The sequence below is a fragment of the Sabethes cyaneus genome, chromosome 2 (genome assembly GCF_943734655.1).
Source record: "Sabethes cyaneus chromosome 2, idSabCyanKW18_F2, whole genome shotgun sequence".
Classification (NCBI taxonomy): Eukaryota; Metazoa; Arthropoda; class Insecta; order Diptera; family Culicidae; genus Sabethes; species Sabethes cyaneus.
The window spans coordinates 15441162-15451308 of record NC_071354.1 but is presented as its reverse complement, the minus strand read 5'-3'; the positions used below and the strand labels follow the sequence as shown (position 1 = coordinate 15451308).

General features: G+C 43.3%; 1 protein-coding gene across 1 annotated transcript; it reads left to right on the top strand.

Moving 5' to 3' along the window:
- Positions 1 to 3636: 3636 nt before the first annotated feature.
- Positions 3637 to 10028, top strand: LOC128735133 (uncharacterized). The gene is made up of 4 exons (XM_053829629.1): positions 3637 to 3984; positions 4224 to 4752; positions 4819 to 4935; positions 9943 to 10028. The coding sequence occupies exons 1-4, from the start codon at positions 3637 to 3639 to the stop codon at positions 10026 to 10028; spliced, it is 1080 nt and encodes a 359-aa protein (XP_053685604.1).
- The last annotated feature ends 119 nt before the right edge of the window (positions 10029 to 10147 follow it).

Below are 10147 nucleotides of genomic sequence, written 5' to 3'. Positions count from 1 at the left end.
GGGGTCTAGGCAAATGTGACATCCGTCGAAAAAAATTGCATTTTCATCAAAAGGCAGCAAAAATATGTTTCTCAGTCATTCATCACTCATCGATTTATTTCGATCTTCGAACTTATTGTTCCAGCTGACGGCGCTTGAAAGTCAGGCACAATTTGGGATTGTTAACTAGATCACGCGTTACATTGAAGGATATATGTAAATCAATTTCAGTTCATTTGCATTCAAAGTTTCTAGCTTTTTACTAAATATTAGATAGAAAAGTACAATGAACTCTAAAAGCTATCATCACGATGTAGTGAAACCTGCTTCGCCGACGCAGATTGAAGCTTGTTTTGAAGCGAAGCCGTGCTACTTTAATTGTAACCTAAGCTTCATTTCATCATTGATTTGTAACAATTTGCAATTGGATGTTGTTCCCTTGAGCCCTTGTTCGCAGTTATTATTTGTTATAAATTGTTATTTTCTATATTTTTTAATCATACACGAACTCTTAAAAGGTTACGATATTTTTAAACCACTTTTTACTTTCAACACGCTTTTCATTTTTATTTCGAATTTGTGTGACGTCCAAAGGGGGGGGGGGGGGTTGAGTTTTGTGACAGAATCGGAGAGAGGGGGGAGTGGGTCCAAAAAAGTAGAAATTTGATGGACGTCATATTTGAATAGTCCATATTTATGGCGCACTCCTAGGTCGCCCGATGTGACCGATGTGTATAGAGCTCTCTCTCTCTCTCTCTCTCTCTCTCTCTCTCTCTCTCTCTCTCGTCCCTCCTCTTTTTTCCTCTTTACCTTTCTCCTCTTTCCCTCTTTCTCACCTTTCTCCTCTTCGTCTCTCTCCCCTAGCCTATCTCTGGCATCGCTTACCTCTATCCTTTCTCTCACCTCTCCTCTCTCTCACCTATCCTATCTCTCTCGTTTTGTTTCCTCTTTTTTTTCTTACTCTTTCTTTTTCTTTTTTACATTCCCTTTCTCTTTCTCGTAGCCTTGCCTTTGGCTTTGCCTTTGCCTTTGCCTTTCGTTTTTTAATGCTTTTTCACTTTTACTTTGTTAAAAAAAATCAGAGGGGTTGTGTACAAGACACAACCGCATATATAGGTGACGCAGGACTACGTAAGTCTCTTTGTAGTGATTGTAGCATGTATTCATGCTTGTAATCATTCGATTCTTCATGTATACATGCTATATGCAACATATATACATGCTACATGCGTTGTATGTAACATTTATCAAAGTAGTAACATTGCATACATTCAATTCTCAAAAGATTGTTCATTTGAAAACAATTTAACAAAATCGAGAACACAAACTATTGCTTTTCTGCTACCTTACTGAAATTAAAGATTGTTTTTATCATCCATGGTTTCCCACGTTGAAGGGATTTTACCAAGTCAATCCTATTTTATCAACATCACATCTTTTCACTACACTTCTAATGAAACGGCAAGCAACCGTATTCATACAGAGTCGTATTATAACCGAACACTACAGCTGTAGCACATTTTTCACACACAGATTCACACAGATATCAAGTTCGCCGAGGTTTAATCGTCTCGCAGTAAAGAATTTGCGATCTGTTGGGACAACGAACTTGTGTCATTTTTTCTGGCACACTTCCCTAACACAGACATCAAATTGGACTAGGTTTAATCGCGTTAGTAAGAAATCTGTTGGCACGAGGGGGTTTTGTTACTCTCTCTCTCTCTCTCTCTCTGGCGTACTTCCCAAGGAAGGACATCAAAATGGTCTAGGTTGAACCGCGGTGTTGAGAAATCTTGTTGAAATGAGGAAACTTGGTCACTTGTTTTGGCTTACTTCCCAAGCACAGATATCAAATTGGTATAGGTTTAGATAATCGTAAAGAATCTTCCAACCAATCACGAAGCGCGAATTCTGGTAAAACATAGGTTCATTATTTTCAATTTTTCAATAGTTCAACATCAAGAATCCATACTTTTCTTCATTTGGGTCAATTCTTAGAAGATTTTCCGATCGATTGGTGTAAGAATATTGAAAATCGATCGGAAAACCGCTGAGCTATTAGCGCTCAAAACCTTTCATTTTTCGTGACGCTCGCATTTTTCGATTTTTTGGAATGACACCCTATCTCAAGACTTGCCGTAAGACGTAGTCCTACGCCAAAACATAACAGTTTTTGGCCAAAATATTTCTCTGTATTATATCTTCTGTAAATTAAGGTATCCTGGGGCAATTGGGAATACAGGCTAAGTTGGAATGGAGCTAATAACTCCACCCTCATTTTCTCCAATCGAACCTTTCAAGAAATGAAAGCTAGAACTCCAACGCGTACATTGAAGTTATAGATTATTTATGATTGGATCCTGGGCTACATTTACGTTAGCAGAATTTCATCAAAATTTGTGAGGTGGTCATCGAGAAGGGATAATCGGAGCAATAGCAGGTCAGCCAAAAAATCATGTGCATCGTTGTGGAACATTCGGCTGTAGATGGATCATGAAACACCAAGAAATCCATCATTCGGCAATATCCCGGGTAGTGAAGTCATTCAAGGAGACCCAGGCTACCCAGCGGCAGTCAGCCAGTGCAGAAAACCGAAAGTACGGTGAAGGCCAAAAAAGTGTTAGTGTTGAGTTCGTTCAAGCGTCGGCCGAAATTTTCGAAGAAAACGGATGTTTCTATTTGGTTTGTCCAAAAAATGATGAAACGTGGCTTCGTTTACGCCTCCAAGGTGCGTCGTAAAGGACGACGAAGCTTATATCAAGGAATGTGATCAAATTCCAAAAAAAAAGGTATTGCTTGGCAGGCCATCTGTAGGTGCGGCAACATGAGCCCGCCGTTCATCATAACGGGTACCATCGACGGGTAAATATTCCGGAACGAGTGCCACCATCTGCTGCCCTTCCTGGTGTCTCACAGAGGCCGAATTTGGCATGCTGCCACAACGCGTAAGACCGGTACAAAGATAACAATATTTTTATTGCAAACGATAGTTTTTTTTACAATCGACGAAGGAAACGGTAGAAGAAAGTAATGAAACAAAGGTCTTAAAAGTATCTCAGGGGAGACGAGGCGTGAAGGGAAATGGCGGAAAATGTATTAGTTATGAAAAGTTGATCCAATAAAACCTCACATCAATCTTGTTTGAAGTTTATTCCCTGGAAGTTCAATGTATATTTTGGAATTATCGTGCTTTCTGAGTGCATTTTGGAATTTTACCGGATTGTGCAGGACATAATCAACCGTTCGTTTCTCAGATATTACCCATGTAAAAGCGCGACTCCATTGTAGCGATGATAACATTATGAAAATTATCAGATATATAACAGAAATATAGGCAGTAAACATTACTATCTTTTTTTAAACACGTGGAATAGGTTCCGCTTTTCAAGTGGTTCTTACGCATACCATAAGTGATTCTTATCCGACAATGTTGATTATCGTCTATTGCCGTCTATTGCCGTCTATTCAATTTACGGCTAACGCTTATTACATATCATAGCCGATTGGAAATACCATTCTAATCATTGCTATTATCCTTCTCTATTGCAGTGTTCCAAAATAAATGACACCACCGTACGTCGGTTGGTAATTCTAACAGCTGTACAACATCCCTGCTCATCCCTGCCACTGATTTAGTCCACCCCAATAGTAAGCAAAATGCCGGAAACCAAGGCTTTCGCCCTAACGGTCCACTACATGGGCGCGACGTACGACCTAGCAGAGTTCGCCCACAAACACCCGGGTGGCATTAATACACTGAAGGGTCTTCACAATCGGGATATGCAGGAACGATTCGCGAACGCACCCGCTCATTCCGCTGCCGCCAAGTATTTGATGAAGGAATACAAGATCTGTGATAATAACAATAACTATGACAACCACAAAATAATCGCCAGCAGTAGTAATGGTCACCCGAACGGGTCACTAAATGGAACCAACGGATCCGCTGACTTAAAAGGATTCAGCAAAGCACATCTGCCTCAGAACACCGATGACAGCATGGAGGTGAGTGCATTCTTGAATGACGCGACCTTTTCGAACGCCGTCATAAAAGTTACCGATTTCAAAATTTGGCTTATCTTATCACAGCCCTAACCAAATAGATAAGCTTCGTTTGTTGGATTACGTAAACCTATAAATCATGTATCCGCGTTACCTGTCGATTGTCACGAAGGTGCCGGGCTCTTCATGCATTGTAAAATAAGCACACGAACTCAGACTAAGCATACACTTTCACCCCGCAGCACCTCGTCGACTGGAGCAAGCCTATGCTAACGCAAATTCCCACCCTTGGCAAACACTACGTCGATTGGGTCAACAAACCGGTGGATCGAAAATTGCGCCTCTTCGGACCCACGTGGCTAGAAAATCTAACCAAAACGCCGTGGTGGGTTGTGCCAGCATTTTGGATACCATCCATCCTGTACCTTATTCACCTAGGAGTAATACGTCAATTAGCAAAGCCAGCCGAAGAGCTAACGCTGAGAGATCACCTCTCTCTCACCGTGTTTAGTTGCCTTTGCTTTGGGGTCTTCACTTGGACCCTACTGGAGTACACCTTACATCGCTGGGTATTCCATCTGGATCCGAAAAACAATTGGATCCTGCATACGTTCCATTTCCTAATTCATGGATTACACCACAAAGTACCTTTCGATCCGTACCGATTAGTATTTCCGCCGGTTCCGGCAGTATTGCTAGCTAGTTTTTTCTACCAACCCGTATGGCTGTTGCTGCCCCATCCGCTGCTGATGCTGGCCGGTGGACTGATAGGTTTGTTGAATGTGTGTTCTCGTTTCGATGTGGCAAACGTTAATCCACCTAATATTATTTTCACAGGATATCTTGGTTATGATATGATCCACTATTATATTCACTATGGTAGCCCCAACGGTGGTCATCTGTATCATATGAAGCGGTATCACTATCAGCACCATTTTGTCCATCACGATTTAGGTGAGTAAAACATTCAAGTATTTTTCGGGTTTATTCTGCGAGTCGAATGACTCAATAAGACTATCGTCACGTGGGTGGGTCGGAGTCATTGTGTCTTTTCCTCACCACGAGACTCACTTAACTGCACAAATGCTTTTGATAGTTCAGTAGAGCACGGCTTTAAGCGCCACTTCAATAAGATAGTAGGCCAATGAAATGACTCTCAGAATACAGCTAAGGTATTTATTAGAGTCACCCAAGGTGACAATCACTTACGTCACTCGAGTACCAGAATCGCGTCAACTAAGTTATCACGTCACTCGCAGCAAAGACCATTATTAAGCGTTAAGATCTCTTTAGACAATATTTAAACCCAACTGAGTCGTTAATTTTTCCCTATTCGTGTCATCTACATTTTTGTTATCCGCCCGGAAGTTCACAAAATGCAAGAGAAACAAAACCATTTTTGCGAACGTGGACCACCTTCACCGTCTCAGAGATCATTCACCTTATGGCAATTCCCTGCCGCCTCCTCCCCTTATACTTTATGCCCTTATGTCAAAGACTAAGTTTGATTAAAAACCCCTTCCAAGTGTTTCGGAATTGCATTGCTGCATTCAAATCACAAACATACATTTACTGTCCAATACGAATATACAGAAATTCAGCGAAATTTCGACCGAATTTTGTAAATTTCACAGCACCTTCGAACCGGTGAACATACCGTGATCTACTGAATGCCCACTACGGAGCAACTGCAACAAGAGGATAGACAGACAATCGTTTGTGGCGAAATGAGCCTCGGTTTCTTACCCAACCAGATAGACCCGCTCGTAGCAACTTTCCCACCCGGAATTGATTATTGTGCAGCCATGCGGAATGAGTGCATCGATGAGGTCGAAAAAATTCCTATTGTAACCTATTTGGAGGCTAGACCTATCCGAAGGCTAGACTCCCGCACAGTCCAGGCTCAGAAGCCATCGGGTCTTCAATTCTACATTACAAAACAAACATCAAAACCGCAGTTCTCCCGACACCCAAGTTCCTTAGAACAGCCCCCGACGTAATTTTCGTGCCAGTTTCAACTCCAGTTCGAGTCTTGGTGCATTCACCGAGACTAATGATAAATTGGCGATTCAGTGAACACATAGAGTTTCTTCAATACACTAAACGAGGTAGAACTGTTGACTAGCACCCGGCCAGACTTACGTTTCAGGACAACTAAGGTCCAACACTTGTTCCAATTTGCTAGTGGTAAGTATTTCCTAGCAGTGCAGTGCTAGTGCCAGTCATCCAAGTCTTGAGAACGCAATTAAAAATGCTCTTCAGCGAATTCCAGAACCGAAGCTGATCATTGGAGCCTTCGACGGCCAGCATCCCACTTACGGATGTCTGACAGCTTTAACAGTTTAACAGCCTTCCTTAAGGCCTTCCTTGAAAAAGTCGATCTTACGATCATCAATGAAGACTCTCCCACAATCCATTGTAATTCCACAAAAACAGCTGCTGATTTCACCCCGAATGAAGAGGTAGTCTATTTTCTGGACTGGAAAAATAAAGACATGATGGGTAGATGGATAGTAAATTCCCCTGTCCTCATCACCGCCAAAGATAAAATTACAGAAGCGACCGGAAGACCTCGGTGCCTTCATGAGAAAGCTACCTGACTTCTTTATAACTTACTTACTTACTTACTTACTTAAGCAGCTCCAGGCCGTGGTTTCCTCTGCTGTACGAAGAAGTCGTCTCCATTCCACTCAATGGACCGTGGCCATGGACCGGCCGCAATTCGCCAGCCACGTAGACTGCGTAGGCTCCGCAGGTCACCTCCTACTTGATCGATCCATCTTGCTCGCTGCGCGCCCCGCCGTCTCGTTCCAGTTGGATCATTATTGAGAACGTTTTTAACCGGACTGTCGTCCGACATCCTCACGACGTGCCCATCACAGGCGACCGATTTTTGCAGCGTGAGCGATGGGTGGTTCCCTAAGCAGCTGATGCAATTCATGGTTCGTTCGCTTCCTCCCCGTTCCGTCTTCCATCTGCACTCCGCCGTGGATGGTGTGCAATACCTTCCGTTCGAAAACAGGAAGGGCGCATTGGTCCTCCACGAGCATAGTCCATGTCTCATGACCGTAAAGGACTACCGGTCTAATCAGCGTCTTATAGATTGTTAACTTCGTGCGGTGGCGAATTTTGTTCGATCGCAGCGTCATACCGAGTCCAAAGTGGGCACAATTTCCTGCCATAATGCGTCTTTATATTTCTCTGCTGGTGTCGTTGTCTGCGGTAACCAGTGAGCCCAGATATACGAACTTTTCTACCACCTTGATTTCATCACCGTCTAAATGAATCCGGGGAGGGAGGTCAGCATTCACTTCTCTAGAACCTCTTCCTTTCATGTATTTTGTTTTCGATACATTAATGACAAGTGCAATCCGTTTGGCTTCAGCTTTCAGTCCGATGTACGTTTCCGCCATCCTCTCAAAGGTATGTGTAATGATGTCAACGTCGTCAGCGAAACCAAGAAGCTGGATGGACTTCGTGAATATCGTGCCACTCGTGTCTATCCCCACTCTTCTTATCACACCCTTCAAAGCGATGTTGAACAGAAAACATGAAAGCCCATCACCTTGCAGTAACCCTCTTCAAGATTCATAGGGACTCGAGACTGCCCCTGATACTCGAATAACACACATTACTCGATCCATCATCGCCTTGACCAATCGCGTTAGTTTATCCGGAAATCCGTAGTAGTGCATAATCTGCCATAGCTGATCTCGACCGATCGTACCATAAGCCGATTTGAAGTCGATGAATAAATGATGCGTGGGCACGTTGTATTCGCGACATTTCTGCAACACTTACCGAAGCGCGAAGATCTGATCCGTGGTCGCACGGGTAGCCATAAATCCCGCTTGATATTGCCCCATGAACTCCTTTGCAAATGGTGATAATCGACGACATTAAAGTTGGGAGAGTACCTTGTAGGCGGCGTTCAACAGTGTGATTGCGCGGTAATTACAACACTTCTTTATAGCGCCCTGATCTTTGAGAAAATTCGAGATCGTGAACCATACAGCAAATATACCGGAACTCACCAACTAATGGCAGATAATGCACGAGTACGGTTTTCCGGACGAACTGACGCGGCTGATCAAACCTACCTTGGAGCGAGTAAAGTGTTACGTGCATGTTTTGGGGGCACACTCGAGGCAGAGCGTTGCAGCAAGGGGATGGACTGTCCTGTATGTTATTCAATGTCGCTATTGAAGGTGTGATCCGGCAAGCGGGCATCGAAACGAGAGGAACGATCTTCAGCAAGAGTAGCCAACTCCTAGCCTTCGCAGACAACCTCAACGTCATTACTAGAAACCATGGGACGGCGGAGGCAATCTACGCCAGACTAAAAACGGCCTACCCTCCGGGTTTCAAATCAATGAGTCGAAAACCAAACATATGGTAAGAGGATACTCCAAAGAAAACAACGTTCACCTCCCACGGACAGTGACTATTAACTACGATGAACTGGAAGTGGTTGATGAGTTTGTATATTTGGGATCTCTGGTCACCACCGACAATTATACGAGTAAGGAGAATCAACGGCAACTTCAAGCTGGAAGTCGATCCTACTTTTCCCTCCGCAAGACGCTTCGATGTACTTCGATTAAGACGACGTATTGAACGCTAATCAAACCGGCTTCTACGGGCTTGAGACAGTAACTTTGCTTACAGTAGACATACGTGCACTTGCCGTATTTCAACGAAAGCTGTTGCGGACTATTTTTGGCGGAGTACAAACGGATAGCGAAGAGTGGCGTAGGTGTATGAACCACGAGTTGCAGGCACTTCTTGTAGCCCAAGACTTCCCAAGTAGCCCAGGACCGAGTATAGTGGACAGGAATTCTGGATACGACAAGAGCCACCCCGGCTCTGGGCTGGTAGAAGTAAGTAAGTATCAAGGAGGAAGGCACTGCACTGTGGTAGTAAATGAAATGAAAAAGGCCTTGTGGGACAAGCGTCCGAACAACAAATAATAGAGATCAGAAATCGATGTTGATAGGCTACTCGCGATGCGAATAGAACCTCGTTTATAAGAGAGCACAACATACTCCGATCTCATAACAGGACAACGACTTGGGTCTTGACTCATGGCAGTGAACCAGTTGTGACTGCACAGACAGACAGAATACAACACACACCCCGGGTAATAGTACAGTAGATCTAAGTGTTGGCAGTGGTAACCTCACACAGGGAAAAAGAGCGCGGTATTCGTGGGTGCTTTGAGTCACGCTGTAAAACAAAAAAAACACGATAGACCCTTGGACGGGCCAGAAAGATTGGAGCGAGTGGTCCTGTCAAGGCAAGGGTAAGATCGAGCCACACCCAGATAACCCACAAATAGAGTGATGGGGTCGAATTTAGGAAAAGATCTGAGAAACATCGTGCAATGCAATTCAATGCATCGTCTGATTCTATCCAGAAGCCACGGAAGGAATACAATATTTCTCGCAGCATTAGAAAGATTCTCAGCGATGTGCCTACGGCGGGAACACTGCTGTTACTCCTCCTGAAGGAATCTGAGCAATATGACCAGGTTCAGGTGAAGGCGAGAAACGGATTTTGTTGATACAGAATGGTAGAAGGACGACCAAGTCCATCACCTTCTACGCGATACAACTGTAAACAAATTTAATAAAAAAATTTAACAATAGATAAATTGAATTTACAATTGCAATCAAATAATAAATTTCAAACAGAAGTGTGGCAGTATTCAATTCAGATTTGAACATTTTTGGCCACTTAAAAGCCTTCACAGCCGTCTATTAAAGTACAGTAAAATTACGGGGTTAGTGCAACAATCGTACTGACTCTGTCTAGCAGCATCACCTAGCCGTGATTCGAATATACGACATTTGGTTTTCACTTTAAAATTCCGAGAAAAAAGACATTGGAGCCTGAAAACGATAATTTCCATTCTGTTATACTTATTTAAACGTTTTCGTTTTTTTCTCTCTCTCTTCACAGGATTCGGAATCAGCAGCGCAGTATGGGACAAAGTATTTGGAACAACAATCCTGCTTCGTAAACTTAAGTACCTGCTGAAATGGTAGAGACGAGACCTTCGAGTACCTTTACCAACAGCACATGACCTTATTTAGAGCCTGTTACCTGCACTTCTTTCTTAGCAAGTATCAAAAGAACCAAATATTCTAGAAATAAACAAAACATT

Excerpts from the sequence above, each read along its gene's own strand:
- LOC128735133 (XM_053829629.1), top strand. The coding sequence starts at position 3,637 with ATGCCGGAAACCAAGGCTTTCGCCCTAACGGTCCACTACATGGGCGCG. Across the intron at positions 3,985-4,223 it reads ACACCGATGACAGCATGGAG|CACCTCGTCGACTGGAGCAA; the intron begins GTGAGTGCATTC and ends TTCACCCCGCAG. Across the intron at positions 4,753-4,818 it reads GCTGGCCGGTGGACTGATAG|GATATCTTGGTTATGATATG; the intron begins GTTTGTTGAATG and ends TTATTTTCACAG.